General features: G+C 46.6%; 1 protein-coding gene across 5 annotated transcripts in view; it reads right to left on the bottom strand.

The window, feature by feature from the left end:
- The window catches only part of ZMYM3 (zinc finger MYM-type containing 3), a 1,331,158-nt gene extending 1,310,628 nt beyond the window's left edge, over nt 1–20,530 (bottom strand). For 3 of the 5 annotated variants that reach the window (XM_069612371.1, XM_069612375.1, XM_069612374.1), the window contains exons 1-2: nt 19,718–19,846; nt 13,576–14,504 (exon numbers count right to left, since the gene is read on the bottom strand). In XM_069612371.1, coding sequence (XP_069468472.1) covers nt 13,576–14,485 — 910 coding nt within the window. In that variant the 5' untranslated portion in view covers nt 14,486–14,504; nt 19,718–19,846. The other 2 variants (XM_069612373.1, XM_069612372.1) reach the window with 2 other exon arrangements.
- Nucleotides 20,531–22,864: the final 2,334 nt, after the last annotated feature.

Raw genomic sequence — 22,864 nt, 5'->3', positions numbered from 1 at the left:
CGAATTACACACTTTGCTCTTGTCCCTACAGGAAGCACAATCACTGTCAGGGAAATATCCAAGAGGCGAAGACAGTACCCGTCGATGGAGTTTTCACATTGGTAAATCATGTGTGCAATGCAAACCAAAGCACAAGAGCAGGTTCAGGCTCTAGACTTTCTCTCCAGACTGAGGAAATGATGCAGTTAAGTCACGCTTTTAATATAAAAAGCGTGACAGACTAAGGCCACGGGGGAACTCGGCAGCAGCGAGCAGAGAGAAAACGAGATTGTGGGGGGTTGGGAAGTGCCTTCGATAGCAGGTCAGAGCAGCAGGTCCTCGTGGTCACTTTGCATGCAGAACATCCAAGGCCTGGAAATTGTGAGTGTGTTGGTTGAACTTTTTTTGCATAGGTTAGACTGACTGCGTGCTTTATTAAGTCACTCCATTCCTGATCATAGCATAGTTTAGACTACATAACATGAACCCCAGGATTGCTCAAGTAGGCGTTTTAAAAATTGTACTTAATCTTTGTTAGATGCCAATTAGGTTTTTAGCTTATGCAATAACGCTTTCCATATATATGATAGTATGTTAGTTTATCTTTGCTGTCATTATAGCAGGCATAATGATGCAGAAGTGATAATATATTGACTTGCTACCTTCAAGTGTCAGCTTCATATTTTTTGAGTAATGCTTCATAATAAGGTCTGAGTCACAACGAACTACACAATATGTTGTGGCTGTATTTGTCAAGTATGACAAGGGGTGCAGAACTCAGAGAACTGCCAAAAGCACTAGGCCGAGCCCCTGAGGCGCCTCTCATCATAACTCAGGATTTGTGATTCTGTGCCCCCTCCACACAGCCCTACCTAGGTGGTGGAGGGAGGGAGGCAGGCAGGGAATCACGCCCTAAGGTGATATCAAGTCAGATGGCACCCCATTAAGATGCAATATCTTAAAGATGACCAGAGCATTACTAATATTTAAATAACCTTATGTCCCAGTCACAGGACGAGGACAGGGCAGATTTTTTTTTAAGAGGAGGTTAGCATGCGTACAGGAGATGCCGCACAATGAAATGAATATTGCCATCCATTGCAGAATAGCTGTACATGATGGCTGAGAGCTGTGCAGTGTCATGCAGTAAACACGACTTTTACAGTAGCAGTGGCACAACTTGGTGGACTACCAGTAGAATCACTCTGTACTTAAAGACCCCAAGTAACAGGACGCGAAAGAGTCCAGAGGAATATCAGGAAGCATCCAGGTGGATGTTAAAGATTCCAAGAAGGTCGAGTTGAGTGGTCGCGACCAGGAGGGAAGAGAAGTCCGCCCACTCAGAGAGGAAGGAGGGGGTTCAGATGGACACTGGCCCCAATCACTCCCGGGCTGGGTCTGACGGACCACTGATATTCTGGACACTGCATTAATCATAGACCCATTGTGAACATTCACCATTTCATAGCCACAGACCAAGATAAAAACATTCCAACTAACTAATTTTTGCATACATTTCCGTCAAGGATAGCCTCACTTCACCAATTTCACAGTGAGTAATGTCATGACCTCTATCCAACAAATTAAGAATTCTGGTTGGAACAGGAAAAGAACAAATGTCAATGGCAATTGCTGCACATCGGACCCGTGTGACGTTGAGGGAAGTACACCTCATAACATGAACCCCTTGTAATGACTGTCGGGCCAAATGGGCTAATGGAGTTTCCAGATTTTAAAGGAACCTTAGCTTGAGGCTCCCGCAGCGAGTAATTTAAATGAGGTCTGGGGGAGCCAGAAAAAGGAGAAGCGAGTTGTTAAATTCACCAAGAATTCCGCCCCCGAGCCCCACCCAGACTAGAGGGCTGTGTAACCAAGGGATAGTATATGCATACTTCATCAATAATAGAAAAATTACCAAACATCATGATCCCTTTGAATATAGAAGGGAATTCCAACAATTTATGCGTAAGTTGCACCTCAAAAGAATTTTTTGATGATCAAGAATATTCAGAAAGCTGCAATGCCAGTGGTCTTCGCAATCCCTCCACTTTTTGTGCCCCGGGACACACTTTTGCTCATGAGTCCATTGTTTTTGAAAAAAAGACCCTCAAAGAAATTTCTAAGTTGGAAAGAGTCAATTCCAATTTTCAGTAAAGAACAAAAAAACTCTCATGCAAAATTTGGCTAATAACCATCATATCATCATACGCCAGGCAGATAAAGGTGGAGCGATTGTGGTTCTAAATCGGGCCGATTACATAAGAGAATGTAACAATCTCCTTCTAGACAGGAACAGTTATCGGGTTCTTCAAAGAGATCCTACAGAGGAAATGGTTAGAATCATTGACGAGAAAGTTTGCAGCACTAGAAAATGACACGATAGGGAAACAGGAAGCAGAATATTTAAGAAGAAAGAATGGTAGAGTACCGGTCTTCTATATTCTGCCAAAAATTCATAAACATCTAACTAGACCACCAGGGCATCCAATAGTGTCGCGAGTAAACTCCATTTTGGAGCCATTATCAAAATTTGCCGACTTTTCTCTGAGACTGTTTGTTCATCAAATGAAAAGCTATCTTAAGGATACAACCGATGCCATCAACAAAATTGAAGGGGCCAGGTTTGTACTGGGTACTAACTTGTTAATCTGTTTGGATATTCAGTCCTTGTACACAGTCATTCCTCAAAATGCCACCCTTGAGGTGGTTGAGGGAACTCTTCTGGGCCGCAAAGACAATCACCCTGTGAGTAACAGCTTCATTTTATGGTGCACAAAATATGCCCTTACTATGAATTTTTTCCAGTTCGAGGGAACTTTTACCAGCAAGTAGAGGGAACGGCCATGGCTCCCAATTTGGCTAACCTATATGTGGAGATGTTCGAGAACGCGACCATCTATGCCGACACTAACCCCTTTAAGAACAACCTGCGACAATGGTCGCAGTATATTGATGATATTTTCATCATTTGGGAAGGGGATAGAGCTACAGCAGAAGAATTTGTGGTTTGGCTAAACCAGCAAAATAGGTTTTTGAAATTTACGCAAGAGATCAAAGATTTTAAAATCAATTTTCTTGATATCACCATTTTCCATGAAGCAGGTGTGTTGCGAGTCAAACCTTATCGCAAAGTGACAGACCGCAATGCGCCTTTACATTTTTTCTAGCCATCATGCACAACACATCAGACGCAACTTACCTTTTGGTCAGTTCTTGAGACTGAAACGTAATAGCAGTTTGAAGCAACATTACGTGGAAAGTGCCAACATTCTCCACAATAAATTGGTTGCACGAGGGTGCCAGGAGAGTCTTGTTAAACAATCAGCTAAGCGGGCGTACAATAATAACCGTGAAGCCGTGCTGGCAGCAGACTCCAAAGGAAAACAAGAGAGAAAAATAATTTGGCGTTTGTCAACACTTTTCCTGACCTATCATACAAGATCAAAGGTGTGTTCTACAAGAACTGGAAGAAAGTGTAAAGTAAGGAGAATGGTGCCCCCCTTGTGGCTTTCAAAAAAAGTCAAAATTTGAGAAACATTCTCATCAGGAATGACATTTCGGCCAAAAAACAACCAATAGTCAAACAAACAACTTTGTGGGATTTTCCTCCGGTAGTTGGTAATTACCCATGTGGTAACTGTGTAATGTGTAACCTTACGTGTTCCACGAAGGAGGTAGAGATAGGGCTGGCAAATAGATGGAACATTACTGAATTTTCTAATTGCAACAGCACAAATGTGGTTTACATGATAACTTGTCCATGCTGTCTGCATTACATTGGGAAGACAAACCGTAAATGTAAAACTCGCATGATAGAGCTGTATCACAGGAGCTGTATCAGTACCAAGACTTTACAGGCACCCATGGTCAAACATTTCATTGCTAATGGCCATTCACATGAAGATTTGAGGTGGGTGATCCTTAAAACGGGTCAATGGACCCAGCAAAGAAGTTATAGATCAGAGACTAGTCACCTTAGAACAAAAACTCATCTTTAAAACCTGCAGCCATGTGGTTGGATTAAATGAAGATGACGAGTGGCATAATGTTAGGGGTATGTAATGATTAGGGCCCATGCTTCTGGGTGCCCTAGTCCTCCCTGTGCAGCTTGCCGCGCTTTTCTTATCATACGAGTTATAATAGACATTATTGGCTGTATCCATTGTACACATCCGTCATGCTCTGTTTCTCATGTCGATGACTGTATATTTATATACAGTTCTTTGCCTTATACTAACCTGGGTTAAGATGATTAATTATGTTGTTCCCCGTTTCATGCCTGTTTGGTGCTCTAGTCTTACTGTTCTCATTGGCGTAGAGAGGCCAAGGAGTTGTCCTTCTGAATTACTCGGACAAAAAAACATTTTTTGATTACTCCTCCCCCCGTTTTTTTAGACTAAGTGTGGTATTTCTTCATGCCCTTTGTTGTGGGAGTCATTTTCTTTTTTATTCAGTTTGTAGGCGGGCATGAATTTTCAAAATGTAGAAGTGTTAAGTGCCTTTTTCACAGTTCGTTTTCTACTTCATGAGTCCCTTTTTAGTGTTGTTTACCTTGCCATATGCATTATGGGTAAAAGCTACTTGTAGACAGTGTTTCCTGGCGTTTTTGTGGGTTTACAACAATGGCGTTGAAAGGATTGTATGGTGGCACCTGAACCACGGCAATCGGCGGTTGAAAAAGAACTTTGGCCTTTTGTTGGCCCATTACGGGTACGTTTACCGTTATGAGGTGTTGTAACTTGTGCTTTGTTTTGGGGATGCATGCAGTAGTTCTTAGGTAATGTGGTTACATGCATGCAGGCTCTTTTTTGAAACCGAGTAGAAACTGGACAGTGGATGCAGCACTGACTAAGAATTCTTGCGATGCAGTATGGAGATGAGTCTTTGAGTTAAACAGTTTTCAGAGGCTCACGAGTGCATGTGTTGTTTTCAAACGGAGTGATATTGCACTTTGGAGGGGGCACACAGTTTAACATTTGACAGGCGGCATGTAAACCCTTTTTTTGAGATAAACACTATACGGAGGCTCAGCAGTGTGTAGCATTTTATTATGCTAGGCTAAATGGAGATGCGTTTTTGTTGGGCTAAATAACATATTGAGCTCGGGCTTAAGATGTGTATATTGAGGCTCACTATTGGCGTATATGCCTTTATTTGGGGACGCACTTTGTAGATCATTTATGTGCCTTTTTTCGTGGCCTTGGAACTGCAGAAAAATTGTTTGTTTAAATAATACACTAGTGAACACAGCGGTTGATTACTTCCTATTGTGTTTAATCTCCACAGATTGTGTTTGAAGAGTTAGAACTTGACACAGTAGCCATTTCACGTTAAAGACCGATTATTCTCCTCAAAGGTTTATTCTCTTTTGGGAACACATTTGGTTACCGCATTTTGCAAGGTATGTGCAAGCATGTTCCTTAGGGGGGGGTCTTGACTTTTTATACTACGGTATGATTTTAGTGTGACACAGTGTGTCGTTCTGTTTTCTTCTCTAGCGTGTGCTTACTCAAATCCATTGAAAAGGATTACTAATATAAGCGGCTGATATCCGGCTGGATGTGACTGTATTATTGGCGACATTGGATCCTTGGAATACACAGATTCCAAGGTATATACGTTTACAGCAGATTTTTGGTGCTAAGGGTTCCCGAATGGGGACTAGGTACGGGTGGCTTTATTAATTCAGGCTTCCGTGTTTGTGTAATGTTGACATATGACATTAAAAGTAGGTAAATCTTGGGAAATGCTGGTGCACACAATTTTTTAATATGGTTGTATGTTTTTATAGATTGCATTAAGGATCAAGTTCAGATCCATGCCCACCAGGACTGGAGGGGACGATCACTGTAGAATTTTAAGACGAGCTACCCCTGATGAATGTCAGACATCTAAGAGTCAACAGACAGAAACATGTTGGGTTATATATAGATTGCAACAAATGAATGTTTCACTGATATTTGTATGGTAAATGTTTTTTTAGTTAATGTGGTATGGTTGTTTTTTTATTTTTACATTGATGTTGTGTATGTAATCGCTGTGTTTTTTGATAACCTGGTTGTAGGGTTGTTCCTTAATCTGTGTATTATTTAACACAGTTTTAATGAGAATTATTTCTTTTTTCTATAATAAAAAATATTTTTCTTAATGATATAGCTTTTGTGTGTTACACCTTTCCTTCCCATTAAAATGTGAATGTGAACTGTTTTCTTCTATACTATAAAATATTGTCTTGGGGTCCCCAGACAGTGAAAACAGTAGGTTTATGTAACGGACCTTGCTGTGGGGATCGTTTTCGTTTTGACCTCATTTGTACTGCTACTTCATCAATAACCAATAGCAGCATGGAGCGAGGGTAGGAGGCCCCATAGACCCATTTTCCCAGTTCGGAAAGCACAACTGGGGCCAGAATAGAAACATCTGAAACAAAGTTAGTCTACACAGATCAATAGGTCCTCCGGATCTACATGAGTTAAACACGAAAAATTGCCCGTTGGAGGCAATGGTCGCTCACCCTCCACACATACATCCGGCACATGAGAAATAGACACACCATTAGCTTTACTCGCATTAAGCACGGGAATAATCTCATCAACCACATCCCCACTCCTTCTAAGATCACGAGTCAAAGAGGCTGCCCCCTCCCCGCAAGCTAGGCAAGGCCATGGTGTTTGCTTCAACATCAGAGCATGTACGCCTCTGCTGCATCAGGCCCGCAGAATTAATATTTAATTTATCAATTTATTTGGAGGGAAAAGGTGCTGGTTCCATGGGGCACTTGCCACTTGTCAGGCCCACTACGATAGGAGACCTAAAACTGCACTTGACAGTAACAACGCAGTTCAGATTTCATGTTCTACCGAGGGAATCGGAGACTTCACCTACAATTAACCCAATAGTCTCCAAAGAAGCAAATAGTCCAAAACCAAAAACAGTCTCATTAAATTGATGGCAATATTAGTTCAGAAGAAATAGCTTCTGAAAAGAAAAGGCTTCTGGAGAGAAGAAATCAGCGTTCTGGAGTTCAAAGGCAAATAGGCCCACAGTCCCTTCAGTCGCCTCAAAGTCTTGATTTTCAAGCAGTTGCTCACAGGAGAAGTTCAGCGAAAAGATAATCCTCTTAGTAGTCAGCTGGAGGTGCCGATAGGTGGCAGATAATGGAGTTCAAAAAATTCCTGCAGTTACCCCAATTGCCTCAGATGATCTGTAATGTTACTACACCCAGATATACATAGAGCAAAAGCTACAGTGGCTGGAGAGAACAATGGATTAAGTTCAAATGCAGCTCGCCGTTATCACTGTGCTCCCACAAACCGGACTGGAATCCAAAAAAGCCAAATGAATTAAATGCTGACCAAGGTTATTGAATAAAGGAAGGCAGCTGGAAGACAGGCGAGTATTGAATTTAATAGCATGAGCGGCACAAGGCTTTTACTTTCAGTCCTCAAACCGAAGTAAATGGTCAACAACTTTCCATCCCCCACGGAACACTTCCGCCTCACTTCTAACCCGAGCTTGTAATTCAAATACGTATCCAAGTATTTGGAAAACTGAAAGTCAGTCCCAAGTCCATGTCTTACTGTACACTACCAACTGCAGTTGTCTCCGGTAGATGTCGCAACATGTACCACTCGCGTTTACAAAAATGCACCCCTGCTTCTACCCTTCTTCCCAACAGTACCAGGTCCGGTGGAAGGGAGCACCTCAAGCCACCAATAGAATGAATGAGGGTTGTTCTATAATCAGAGCGGACCAATGTGCAGAAATGAGGCGGGGCTTAGCCCTTAAGCAAACATCAAGGGTAATCAAGGTCCAATTGGTGGGCGGGTCCTCAAAGCAACGAAGAACCTCCTCACCCCAGAACACTCCGCCGCACTTCACTTTCTGGTAAGATTTTTAAAGCTGCAAGTTTCCAAGTGTTCTGAAAAACATACAAATTAGTGGGTTATCAGCTCCAATTCCAAGGAAAGAATGTCACCAGAACACTTTGCCACAAAGGACAAAATAGCATGGTACCAGCACACAAGCCTCGTGCACAACCAGAAACGAGGAGCCTGGAGTTTCCAAACACTATAAACAGTCAAGGGACCCATCAAGAAGACCCTAAATGGTATGCAGAGAAATTAGGACAATTACAAATTTCCTATGCACAGATTATACCATAGGATGCAATACTTGCAATACATTGGGATAGTTGGGGTGGCGTCTACACACATATAGGTTAAAGCGACACTCCATAGAGCATCGTCCATCACAGCTTTTGCAACCATCTTAGACATTATGGGGCCCACAGGCTGCAGCAACAAAGAATGTAGCCCATCCATCGACTATCAAATGGTGGCAGGTATAATCCCAAGTGTACCGCCCCCTCTGGGAACGGCATCACTACACCCCAAACCTAAGAGAACAGAGCTAAAAACAGGAAAGAAAACACAACCAGACAGTATCCCACTAAGGAGGACACTCACTAGATCATTCCTGGTCACTAGATTGAGGGTACACCGGACTCAAAATCACGTTGCAGTGACTGCATCCAGTAATACAAAAGGCACTTTTGGAACACGCCAACACCATAAAAAAAAAGCTGAAACAACTAAACTCACTGGGCGGACTCAACTACTTTGGGCCAGACCAACTTTAAGATCAAAAAGAATTATAGGCTCGGTTTTGAACTAAGACACACATCCAATATAAAAGCTATTCACATATGTACAAGTAGTGGTCCCTGTATGTTCGTCCCGAGTGTGCAAGAAGGTGGCAAAAGCATGAATGGGGTGCGTTAGCAGCAGTACTATAGTACAAAAATCAAGTACAAGATCTGAAGTGCCGCCCCTCCCCCCAACACACACCACTTGTGTGAACACACATAGCATCCAATACAATAGCCCCATTAAGTCACAGAAAACGGCTCCTTCAAATCAGTGAAGCAAGAATCCTAATAAAAGCAGACAAGCCCACATAATAGTTCGATGTTACCAATGCGGAACTCCAACAGCACATTAGTTGAGGATCACACAGTAGTGAATGCACACATCAAACTGAAACGGCCCAGAAGCTACAGTTCAGGCCTTTCCAATACCATTATATGGTAGATATCTTCAGAGTGAAGAAAGCCCAATGTTAACAGCCTTGAGAGAGAGAGGGACTAATTCCGGAACAGACATTCTAAAGAACAAGAATACAAAGTCTTAGCAGACATTTCAGATTGTTGGAAGAACAACATTTATGTTCCTAGGGTTTGAAAGTGAGGGGAGCAGGGAGCCATGTAGTTCCTGCTTGTGGCCTAGTAAAGTCTGGTTAGAGACACACACACACTTCTTTTGGATCCTCAGGCCAACTGATGCCGAACTAACACAGCTACGTGTTGTAAATGCGTGTGTTTGGGTCATCCATAAACTAACATTTAGACACATCTATACAACATTTAAAGCATATTGGGTCATAAATAAATCGCTAGGTAGCATCGCGCCATATCTGAAACAATTCCTGTATGCCTATTGGTGCAGGAACCTCTTCGGTTTAGGCTGAATCTCCTTCCTAAAGGGAAAGATTGTCAGTACAGTCAAAAAAGGACCCAATGATCAGGGTGGTATGATCAGGGTGATTTATGTCAGATGGTTGGCTCGATGCAAACTACAAAAAAAAAAAAAAAAAAAACCCCAAACATTTTTTTTTTTCCTTGTGATTGAATGTGCGTCATTAAATGGAGCCAGGGAGTTGCTCTGCACCAAATTTTGAAACGTGGTTGCTGACTAGAGTTCTGGGATCGGATTTCAAGTGGGCATGAAATGGCCTGCTCTATGATTGGATAAACTTTTTAAGACATGCAGGATTGATATTAAAATGTGAGGATATAGTGTGCGTTTAAACTATTAGATATATGTATATTGTTGTATCAAGTTAATATAGAAAATGTTAATGTGCTTCAAAAGGAATCGAAGTTAATACTGTATACTGTATTTTTAGGAACGATTATCTGACGTCTTTATCTAGTATGTTTAGGTCATGATTACATGTGAAAGTTTATGTAATGGGTATGTGTAAGGTTAACTTTGTTTGACCAATTCACACCAAAAATAAAAACAAGCGAAGATAGGTTTAAAACCTGCCATGTACCAGCTCCTGGTTCCTCGGGGGTAAGCTCCTGGGCACTGGTTAATGCTGGATACCCAGGAGCTGCTCCTAGCTCCTGGGCACTGGTTAATGCTGGATACCCCAGAGCTGCCCTTAGCTCCTGGTTAATGCTGGATACCCAAGAGCTGATTTTAGCTCCTGGGCACTGGTTAATGCAGGATACCCAGGAGCTGCTCCTGGTCACTGGTTAATGCTGGATAACCATTGGCTGCGTTTAGCTCCTGGTCACTGCTAGATACCCAGGAGCTGCCCCTAGCTCCTGGGCACTGGTTAATGCTGGATACCCCAGAGCTGCCCTTAGCTCCTGGTTAATGCTGGATACCCCAGAGCTGCCCTTAGCTCCTGGTTAATGCTGGATACCCAAGAGCTGATTTTAGCTCCTGGTCACTGGTTAATGCTGGATAACCATTGGCTGCATTTAGCTCCTGGTCACTGGTTACTGCTGGATACCCAGGAGCTGCTCCTAGCTCCTGGGCACTGGTTACTGCTGGATACCCAGGAGCTGCTCCTAGCTCCTGGGCACTGGTTAATGCTGGATACCCCAGAGCTGCTCTTAGCTCCTGGTTAATGCTGGATACCCAAGAGCTGATCTTAGCTCCTGGGCACTGGTTAATGCTGGATACCCAGAAGCTGATCTTAGCTCCTGGGCACTGGTTAATGCTGGATACCCAAGAGCTGATCTTAGCTCCTGGGCACTGGTTAATGCTGGATACCCAAGAGCTGATCTTAGCTCCTGGTTAATGCTGGATACCCAAGAGCTGATCTTAGCTCCTGGTTAATGCTGGATACCCAAGAGCTGATCTTAGCTCCTGGTCACTGGTTAATGCTGGATACCCAGGAGCTGCTCCTAGCTCCCAATTAATACATCGAGCCCTAAACTGTTACCAATGATAATGACAAAACTCCGGAACAGGTGGGTTCAACTGTACACAGAGGAACCTGAAGTAATTTTTAACTTCTTGAAATGGAACACTGAAGTAACATTCCTGAGTTGTACCATCACTGATGAGGGAAGAGGTTGATCAGCAAAGTTGCCCCTCCGCAGCCAGGCAAAAAAGTTACAGTAGGATTATTCACAGTAAAACATGGAGCATTGGTTACATCAGGATATGCATTAATTAAACCATCTCACTGGTTATTTTACACCAATAACAGTTCACGTTAGAAGAGACACAAAAAAGACTTGCAGTACAGAACACATTAATTCATTTACACAGTATACAACCTAGGGGATCCAAACAACGGCCTACAGAGAGAAAAATTAAAAATAACAGCCGTGCAGGTGGCATTGTAAAAGGAACGCAACTTCACTGCAAACAATCAGGCACATCACTAAGCCTTTAGCCTGGCTTGAACCTGGTGCACATTCTAGCGTAAGGGGGATGCAATGGGCAGCAACCAAAATGTGCCAATGTGAAATATAGCAAGAAAATTAGCAGCTTGGACTGGATCATGGAAGCAGAGCCTACACCATTGGGTCCACACCCTCAGTCGCTGGCATAACTCAGCCGTGTGTGCGGTTATAAAAGGCTATTTTACACAAAAATGGATTTGCGCATGTAGACACGGCCATTAGGATTTAGCACAAACCTCCAGTAACACCACTCAATGACATAGTTTACTGTTGGCCTTTGCAAAGCACACCCAAAAGACAATTTTAGTACCATAGGATCTCCAAATTTTCAGTGTCTAGAGGCGTGGTATAAATGACATAATTATCAGGGCTTGCATTCATTCACCCATTTTGGAGCGACTAACCAGCTACTCTTGAGCAGTTAAGAAGCACCTGTGAACGGCGGAAGCATGCACACATTGGACCTGGCCAAACATTGCTCATATACGTCTTCGGGGAAGGAATAGCAGCGACACATGCACAATGCAACAAAGCAATTACCAAATCCTTAGAAGCCTCAACAAGCGCGGTCAAAAGGGTAAACCAAACCAACCATAAAATGCCATTTGAGTTACTCAATAGTCAACCAGGCTGATCATGCTGCATTGGTTGGCATCCATTCAAGACACATTAGAAGTAATTGCTGAGCACAAAAGCTACTTTCTACTCGGTAACACATCTCTGGAGTCGAATCGGTCCGTCTTTCTGGATCGGGGTCGGAATGCTATGAAGACCGGAGATGCGAATGCCTGCCCCACCCTACCACCCCCCCAACTCAGCTACTGCGGGCTCCGGTCACCACCTTTCACTGTCTAGACGCACATCCGTCTAGACAGTGAAAGGTGACCAACTTTTAAACAATGAATTAGGACCCAAATGTGTACTATGAAAATTGCATCATAGGTTGTCAACGGGTTGTTTAGAAGCAAGTAAAACTTCTCACTGTTTAAGAATAGTCTTACCCCAGGGTACAGTATCTGCTCCCCTAGAATCTTCATGGTTAACAACATCACTGAAAAACATGTCCAACCACCGTCAAATTCCCCCCATCTTGGTTAAGATTTAAAAAAAAAAAAAAAAAAAAAAAAAAAAAAAAAAAAAAAAAAAAAAAAAAAAAAGTATCCTCCGATGTAATTAATCTTCCCCTTTTGGATGTTTAAAAGAAATCTAGTAAGGAGCAAGAATAACCATCGGGGCACTCTACTGGTTCCATTGGATGACAACAGTGCTTCTGGAAATACTTCCCAGAGTGGCATGGGCGTCTGCACAGCCCAGAAGCGTCACATCAAAAGACCTTAGTAAGCCCACCCTCGGAAGCCTGGCCGATGTATGGTGTGCAAGTTACCCTTTAATTGTATTATTTATTAAATGTGATAAGGTCAGTACCGAAGCTTTGCCAAGAGGGACGGGAACCCCTCTCAGCCAGGGTGGCAGGCCTAACAGGGAGGAATCTAGAGCCAATCCTAAGAGCGAGGTGAATGGTCAGTGAAAAAGGACCTCAATTCCCATTTGGTTTGAGCTGTGCAGTGGATGCAATGATCAGAACCAGCACTCCCTCTAGTACCCTTCTTTTTGTTCTCTTCATCTTTCCCCTTCTCTTCTAAATTCTCCTTCCTCCGACTATTCACTTTACTCACTACTTTCTCTCCCTCTTCCCTGCTTCCACATCCCCTTCCTCTCCTTTCCCCTTTTCTCATGCAAATTGTTCTACATGCCGATTTTCTGGTTTGATTCACGTTTACTGTTATTGCTTCTACTGTTCCATGTTTATGTGTTCTTGTTAACTGTAAAGCGCCTTTGATTAAGGCGCTATATAAAGCAATAAATACAAATACAAGCAGTGGCTGAACAGAAGCTGAACAAGAAGACCAAAGATCTTTTATACGCATAGCAAGGATTGTCTTCCAAAACGCGCCCCAGCACAAAATACATCAAACACTCCATGTAACGGACAATACAAAAGCATAGACCATCTCAGCAGCACCACCAGCGCATCAGGACCCTGCACTGTGCTGTGCTCTTCCTGATAAACCAGCCTGTGTAGCTACGAAAAAGATTTAAACACCCACCTGATGAGGTCTGTGTGGCTGATTCTCCAAGGTTGGTCTCCGCAGATTGGGTTTCCTCCCCGTTATCAACCGGTTCAGTTTTGAGCTGCCCAAAACCCAGTAAATGGGAGCTTTCCGTTTGTGTTAGCTTGCCTTCCGCCTTTGGCAACACCTTATCTCCCATGATGGATGGCTTCTGTCTGGATCCACGTTGCCTAGTTTTTCTCGGAACAGTGACACTGGGCTGGGGCGGGTCCGGCTGCTCGGCAGGTGGCTCAGAGGCAGCATCCTCATCTGGTGGTGGAGGTGGCGCCGGTGGTGGGCTGACAGGCTCAGTCTTTGTAATGCACTCAAGAAATGGGTACTTGACCGCAGCATCATTCTCCGGGCTGGGGCTGCGCTCCTTTTTGGGCTTCAGTGTCTTTCTGAACATGGGGGCACCCCTTTTAGTCCCAGTTTCGAAAGTTGGGTATTTTGCAGCAGAATCAATCTCAGGACTCGGACTACGCTCCTTCTTGGGTTTTAATGTCTTCCTGAACATGGAAGCGCCCCTCACATAACTATTGCTCACGGGTGTGGTTTTCTTGGAGCTTCCACTCTGAGCCTCGCCATCATTAGAAGTGCTTTTTAAATTAACAGGGGAATCCCCCGTTTCATCGAGCGCCACACTGTCCGTGTCCTTTTCAGAAACATCTGCAACCTTTGGCTTGTCTGAAGCATCCACAGCTTTGGAGGCCTTCTCGGGTGGGTCGGACTTGCTCTCCGCGCCTGCCTCCTCAGGCCGCTCCACATCCTCCGATGGCTGTGGAGAAGCCGCCTTGGAGCCTGGCTGGGCCTTTTCCTTCTCCATATCCGCGCTACGACGGCCACTCCGCAGCTTTTCAGGCATGGAATCTGGATCCAAAGGCACTGGGGACTTGCTTGAAGCCATCAAACGGAGAAACTACAGACTGGAGAGACGAGAAACAATGGTCACAAGTCAGGAACTAGAAAATTAGGCATCAAGTCAGTCAATGGTGACAAGTGCACGTTGGAACTCAAGTAAAAACAGAATATCCATATTAAAGTGGAGCTACAGGTGTTGCAGCCCAATTCAACCCATTTCCAGCCAAGTGCAGCATCACTGCCCCAGTGCACCTGAACAGTAGTACATATCCAACACCAGCAAAGTTGGCTCTCGACACCGGACCCAAAAAAATATAGAATGTGAATCTCATTGTAGACATATGGCACGTATCCAAAGGCTAAGCAAACTGACAGCAGCATAACCCAGGCACCCCACCAGCAACCTAATGCTTCAGGACCTCTGCACTTTTAATGGCCACAATAGCAAGCTGCACATATAAGTATACATACACATTTATGTACAAATATACATAAAGAATGGTGGGGCGGGTGTTATATGGCTCTGTAACCCTACATCTCCCCAACTAGGTGCCAAGCCTTGGCAGAAGAGCAGCCACTAAAGGTGCTGTCGGGGGAGGGGAGAATCTAGCAAGTGGGAAATCAGGCGAACCCTGATACAAATCTCCATCTAGTGAGTCAGGAGCAGGGCCATCTAACTGCCACCACCAATTTACATTCATCCTACCACAGCACACACTCCTTCTAGAAAGCCACAACTACAAAAACGGCTCATTGAGTAGCATGTGCCGAACAAAAAACAACACCTCCGAGCCCTGGTGCACACACTTCGCACTACAGGAATCACAGACATCGTTTCCTAATGCCACTTCTTCATACTCTGCCTACAGCAAACTGGGCATGGACTGTCTTGGTGACGAGATAAGCTGCGAACCTGTCAAGCAGCTAAGGGCTTGGTCCAACAGGAAATCAAGCCTCACGTTTGCTTCCGACAGATGTGGTCATCAGAGGTCAACACATCACAGATCACCTGGTTATCTTATGTAAAGAAACAGCTTTCTCTTACAAACGTCTGTAGTAGTTTCTCTGATCCACTGGGCACGTTTAGGCTTTATAATAACATTGTAGTAAAGAATGTGAACCTACTGCAAACCATGGAACGACACTAGAGGGAAGTGACCAAGCATTTATGATGTGGTCTTCCGGCAGAATGTCGGACCATCAGTCCTGGGCGGGGGAGAAATCAGAAAGTTGGGTCCTTGCCCACTATGCAATGCACCCTCTGAAGACATTTTATTTTACTGCCCGTCGTACACTTGTATTAGGCCGAGCACCCTAAAACATTGTACTGCGCAACTTCCATCTCACACAACGTAGAGCAACTCTACGTAGTTTACTGTAGCCAACACAGTAGTGGGCTGGACCCTAACCCCCCCAACCTTCCGCGGCCCAGAGCCTACTCGCCTACCTTCCGCGGCCCGGAGCCTACTTGAGCATTGAGAAACTGAGAATACCTGTCGCAGTTCTTATAGCAGACTGTTTCTGTTTTTATTATTCTTTTACTGAATGGCGTGGATTCCGATTATTGCATTTTTGGTAATGAACGTTCAATATATTTGATTGTATTTTTATTGAAGAAATGGTTTTCTACTTTCATGGATTCATGTGTCCGAAATAACGTCGTTTGCCGAAAAAAATTCATCGAGTATTGTTTGGCAATAAAAGCTGGGGGGGTGGGGTGAATTAACACAGAACCAGAGCAACAGTGTCCAAAGTGCCATCCAAGTCACTGGAAGCATGCACAGACCGGGTTTTGGCATGTGTGCCAGGTAGACCAACCCAGGACTGGTCTGCACTCTAAACCGAGACCCCTGGAGGAAGAGGAACCCGGTGTAATATAGGTAGAAAGGTTGCCAAACAAGATAGCAGACAGGAAAAACAGTCCTTTTGTTGAAAATATTTTAATGCCTGTGCCATATGCAAAGCTCTAAGAACCTAAAATAAGGCACCACTTTGTATTCCGAGTGGAGGTTTTTCTTATAATGCTGTTGAACTTTAAAAAAATAAAAGTCTCTTTGGAAACAACTAAGTATTTGTAAATTAAATCACACTCAAGCATGAAGGGTACACGTTGAGTGGTTTAGGTTACACGCAAAGCAGCTGCCCACATGTTAAGACCATTGCGGATGATAAAACCGTGCAACTGGCGCGCAATGTGCGCATAACAAACGTTCGACTGATCCTCCAAGTGGCAAAAACTAAATTGAAGATCCGGGTAAAATTCAAATGGATGAAAATGTAACCAGTCGTAGTCGTCATCCAAGATTTGCCCAACGTGACTTTTGGAGGGCATGAACAAACATTTGGAGGGAACATGCACCAAATAAGCCCGCAGTGCATTTCAGTTGGCTACAGTGTTAAATTGATCCATTTGAACACGTAACGCACCAATAATTCTGCACACCGTACAGATGCGCAATTAAATGCCCGCAAAAAGGATGAGTTCAGTAATTGTAACGAGTCAGTTTCATGTTATGTGTTACATAGCATTTGCATAGCGCATACTGCCTTTAGTATGGCCTCATCATTGGAGAACCGAGGTTCGATGGAGATCCTGGAGCAGCCTGCAAGCCTGTGGTTGCTTTGGGTGCTGTGGCCGGTGCAGGCAGCATCCTGGGCGGTTTAACTCGGGGTCTGCTGCTCCAAGCTGCAGCAATCCTAGGATGGACTCCTCTGCTGGAGGACCGTCAGGGAGAGGCGGCACAGATGTGCTGGGCAGCCCGGGGAAGAGGGTCTGCGAGGTGCAAGCACTGGGTGATGGGAGCCGAGCCCAGCCCTGCGTGGATGCACAGCAGCGTGCTGAGAACACACGTGGCCACAACTGCCTAGTAGAAAAACGCAGCCAGTTGCAGCCCAAGCAGATCTTTATTTGTGCGTTAAAGTCAATACCATTAAAACTTGCCAATGCGAAGTCGAATCAAACCCAGCGATCAATCACAATAAAATGGTTTATACTAAGTCCAGCGCGAAGCCTTTCAACTTTTACTAGTAACGTTACACGCGTTTCCTTCCTTCCAAAGACCTCCACCCGATTCTCGAGAGCATGCACGGAAGCATTGCTGTTTCGCCGCTCTAGCCCTTCCTCAGGGTACCTGTAACTCTTCATCACACACCTTCCTCTCCAGGGTCCATCACCCACCCCGGCCCAGGGTCTAGGATCCCCCTGCCATGCCCACTTGCCTAAGGGTCTAGTATCCCCCCTGCCCATGCCCACTTGCCTAAGGGTCTAGTATCCCCCCTGCCCATGCCCACTTGTCTCAGGCTCTAGGATCCCCCCTACCATGCCCACTTGCCTCAGGGTCTAGGATGCCCCCTGCCTCAGGGTCTACACCCCCCCTGCCCATGCCCACTTGCCTCAGGGTCTAGACCCCCCGCCCATGCCCACTTGCCTCAGGGTCTAGTATCCCCTCTCATGCCCACTTTCCTCAGGGTCTAGTATCCCCTCTCATGCCCACTTTCCTCAGGGTCCAAGATCACTCTGCAATACCCACTTGCCTCAGGGTCTAGGATCCCCCCCTACCATGCCCACTTGCCTCAGGGTCTAGGATGCCCCCTGCCTCAGGGTCTACACCCCACCTGCCCATGCCCACTTGCCTCAGGGTCTAGACCCCCCGCCCATGCCCACTTGCCTAAGGGTCTAGTATCCCCCTGCCCACTTCCCTAAGTGTCTAATATCCCCCTGCCCACTTTCCTCATGGTCTAGTATCCCCCTGCCACGCCCACTTGCCTCAGGCCCTAGGATGCCCCCTGCATGCCCACTTGCCTCAGGGTCTACACCCCCTCACATGCGTACTAGCCTCAGGGTCTAGCCCCCCCCCCCTGAATGCCCCCTTGCCTCAAGGTCTAGGATCCCCCCTCACACGCCCACTTGCATCAGGGCCTAAGATTCACTTGCCTCAGACCCTAGGATACCCCTGCCACACCCACTTGCCTCAGGGTCTAGGATGCCCCCCTGCATGCCCACTTGCCTCATGGTCTAGGACCCCACCCGCATGTCCACTTGCCTCAGGGTCTAGGACCCCACCCCGCCATGCCCACTTGCCTCAGGGTCTAGGACCCCCCCCACTGCATGCCCACTTGCCTCAGGGTCTACACCCCCTCACATGCAACTTGCCTCAGGGTCTACACCCCCTCACATGCAACTTGCCTCAGGGTCTACACCCCCTCACATGCCACTTGCCTCAGGGTCTACACCCCCTCACATGCCACTTGCCTCAGGGTCTACACCCCCTCACATGCCCACTTGCCTCAGGGTCTACACCCCCTCACATGCCACTTGCCTCAGGGTCTAGGACCCCCCCTTGCATGCCCACTTGCCTCAGGGTCTACACCCCCTCACATGCCACTTGCCTCAGGGTCTAGGACCCCCCCTTGCATGCCCACTTGCCTCAGGGTCTACACCCCCTCACATGCCACTTGCCTCAGGGTCTAGGACCCCCCCCCCCTTGCATGCCCACTTGCCTCAGGGTCTACACCCCCTCACATGCCACTTGCCTCAGGGTCTAGGACCCCCCCTTGCATGCCCACTTGCCTCAGGGTCTACACCCCCTCACATGCCACTTGCCTCAGGGTCTAGGACCCCCCCTTGCATGCCCACTTGCCTCAGGGTCTACACCCCCTCACATGCCACTTGCCTCAGGGTCTACACCCCCTCACATGCCCACTTGCCTCAGGGTCTACACCCCCTCACATACCACTTGCCTCAGGGTCTAGGACCCCCCCTTGCATGCCCACTTGCCTCAGGGTCTACACCCCCTCACATGCCACTTGCCTCAGGGTCTAGGACCCCCCCCCCTTGCATGCCCACTTGCCTCAGGGTCTACACCCCCTCACATGCCACTTGCCTCAGGGTCTAGGACCCCCCCTTGCATGCCCACTTGCCTCAGGGTCTACACCCCCTCACATGCCACTTGCCTCAGGGTCTAGGACCCCCCCCTTGCATGCCCACTTGCCTCAGGGTCTTCCCCCCCCCTTCTCAGCAGGGGCCCTCGCATACCTCCCCCCCAGGCTGCCAGTGCAGGCCTCCATCCCGTGTGACTGCCAGGCCCTGCTATTGGGGGCTGGTGGGAGCCCCTCCCCACTCCCCGTGGTGCCCCTCCCCCAGGCCCTGCCCAGGGGCCCCAGCCCACGCTCCCTGCCCCTAGGCCGCTGCTCCCTGGCCCCTCCCCCTCTCACCCTAGGCCTCTAGTCCCCCCTCCCCATCATTCCCTCTGCAGGCACCCGGCCGCTGCTCCAGTACCTCTGGCGGCCCCCAGCAGCTGGGCTCCCTCCGGGCCAGTGCACCGCCCCCGGCCTCGCTCGGGCGCCCCGTGCCTCAAGCTCCCGCTCTGCCCTCGGTCCCGCCAGAGCCGCGCGCGGCCCCTTTAAATCTCACCCTCTTTCGCGGCGCTCCGTTGCGGCCAGGAGGCGGGCCCTGCACGCTGCCCGGCACGCGATTGGCCAGCCGCGAGGGCGGGGCCTCGCCGGTGGCTGCCTCCCACCCCTCGAGAGAGGCCCAGAAATAGACACAGACGAAGGACAACCAACGGCCGATCCGGGCAACTGAACTGCGCGTCTTAAACCGCGCAGGGGTGGCCATTCTAAAGTCAGGCACATGCGCTTTCCCTCGCTTTCACACGAGGCACGCTTTGCCTGTCCCTGATGTGGCGGCCTCCTCAGTTAGCTTGCAGCACACATGACATGAGCATCCGAGATGTTCACTGGCAAAATGGTGGGTATTAATTGGCGGGTACACAAACATGCCAGAAAGGCGAAACAAAAAAAGACAAATGGCAGCTCTTTCTCATTCTGAAAGTAGTTTCCTAAGAAAAACTGACAAACTGGATAAAGACACGTTTCATCCACTGAAATATGACTTTAACCGATTCTCACGGCGAACATTAAAGCAGGAAGCCGTTGCTTGTGAAGGCGAGTGGTGCTCGCCCTTCATGTTCCCATGTCTCGTACTTACTGCTTTCACTTCACCATGTCAACATGTCCGCCTCCGTCGCTCGGGAGTGAGCTAGCGAGCGCCCGCCGCCTTCCCGCCCTGTCAGTCACACTGTTTGTCGCTTAGCCTCGGCCTTGCACCTCCCCCGATCGTGAAAGGAGTGTCACCGTTTGAGATGGCCGCCTTCAGAGCCGCCATTTTATTCCATGGCCGCCTGACCCGGCCCAAGATGGCAACGCTCAACAACAGCTTTTCCGTTTGGGACAAGTACCCCGTTCCAAGAAGGCCGCCCATTCATTAGACATCGCGGTCTACGTGCACGAATTCCTATCCAAAATGGTGGAAGGCTTTCTCGAGGCGCTAGTAGAGATACACTAAAGAGCCGCTTCCTTGAACGGTTGCCAAAAATGCAAATACAAATTATAGCCCAACTGTACCCTACACATGCCCAAAATTCGGTACTGCACTTCAGTGTTACAAGTAAAACAGTGACAACACACTATGTTTTGCTCTATAAGTATTGAAATTACATTTTTTTAATAGACTTGGCTCCAAATTCTGTTCCCACAACCCAACTCAATGTCATCTACACCGCGCCATCAAACCTAACTCCCCACCTATTTGCCAGGCCAAAAGCTGAAATCGCCCACACCTAGGGTGGCCAACTGTCCCGGATTTCACAGGATTGTCCCGCAATTAGGGACTCTGTCCCGCAGGTTGCCCGGACTTTAGTCAGGACAACCTGCCTCCAGCACAGCCACTCTGCAAACTGAAGTGGCCATGTACACTGCATGGCGCTGCCGCCTGATGCTTTCTTTCTCCGGCGGCTCTGCAGCCCCAGCTCCTTTTGAGTCTACAGGTCAAGCTGTAACGCTCGGACACCTGGCTTAATTCAAATGCTAATGCTTTGTTCCTGGGGTCGTGGTGGTCATGTTTGCATTTAAAAAACGTGACCATCACCATAGCTCTCAACTCACCCGCTTTTGGCGGGTGTCACCCGCCTTGCAAAGGCTGACTCACCCGTCAAGCCTCCTGCACGCCCATTCATTCCAATGGGCGTCTCACCCGCCAAAAACAAAATCGGGTGATTTCACCCGCCATTGCGAGACAAATGGTTGAGAGCTATGCCATCACCCTCCAAGGACAAACCATTTGCATTTCAATGAAGCCAGGAATTAAGAGCCATTAAAAAAAAATACATTAAAAAAAGGGGCGGGCCAAATGTGAATGATGTGACGTCATCACTGCCTTGTGGGCAAGTGTCCCGCAAAAGACTATCAAAGAGTTGGCCACCCTAGCTCCACACCTGGTTTAATTCAAATACTAATGGTTTGTTCCTGGGGTTGTGGTGGTCATGTTTGCGGTTAAAAAAACGTGACCAACACCTCCCAAGGACAAACCATTTGCATTTCAATTAAGCCAGGAATTAAGAGCCATTAAAAAAATGTAAATTTAAAAAGGGGCAGGCCAAACGTGAATGAGGTTTTGACGTCATCGCCGCCTTGTGGTCAAGTGTCCTGAGTAATACTATCAAAGAGTTGGCCACCCTACCCACACCTGATGCAAACCCTATAAAAGCTGGACTCATTAGTGCTAGATGGCTCCAAGCACATGCATTGGACATAGCAGACATCATAACACTGCATGACTTAGACTTTATAGCCATCACGGAAACATGGCTAAATACAGCTTCAGGCCCTACCTTATCACTAGCCATTCCAGAGAATTATTCCACTCTACATTCAGACAGAGAGGGCACCACCTCAAAAGGAGGAGGAGTTGCTATCATTTATAAAACTGCACTTGATTTAAGAATTATTAATAAAAGCCACCTACCATCTGCGGAATTACTATCTGTGAAACTAGCTACATCTACAACATCAACTATTACCTTACACCTGATCTACCGACCCCCAGGACTAACCTCTACTTTTGAAAATGACATAGCAAATCTATTATCTACTAACACCAAAAACATCTCCCAAGTCACCATCCTAGGAGACTTCAATTTAGGCTTTCATGACCTGAAAGATACCAAAGCTACCTCCCTTAAGGACACTATATCTGAGCTAGGATTTGTAAACTGTGTAAATGACCCCACGCACGACAAAGGAATAATATTAGATTGGGTAGCTGACCATAACTGTAACATTAGCATACTCACTAATACACCTTGTGCATGGACCGATCATCACTTGATCACCTTTACCATTCATTGATGAGTCAACACCTTCTACCCTACAAACACAAGCGCCGGCCATGTTGGCGAGAAGCAAATGGAACCTCACACTTCAGAACCTACTGCCTCTACTTAAACCTATTACCCCCTTGACAGCCAACACACATACCCTACTATTCTTGTGAACATTTATAATGACACTATACTCAATGCCATCAATGTCTTACATCCTCTTAAACTCCAAAAATCCAAACTCCAAGCGAATATTAATAAATAGT

This window comes from Ambystoma mexicanum, chromosome 5p (genome assembly GCF_040938575.1).
Source record: "Ambystoma mexicanum isolate Mex_15411 chromosome 5p, UKY_AmexF1_1, whole genome shotgun sequence".
In the NCBI taxonomy this organism is placed as follows: domain Eukaryota; kingdom Metazoa; phylum Chordata; class Amphibia; order Caudata; family Ambystomatidae; genus Ambystoma; species Ambystoma mexicanum.
Note: the sequence above shows the minus strand (reverse complement) of the source record. Positions and strands in the feature narration are given on the sequence as shown.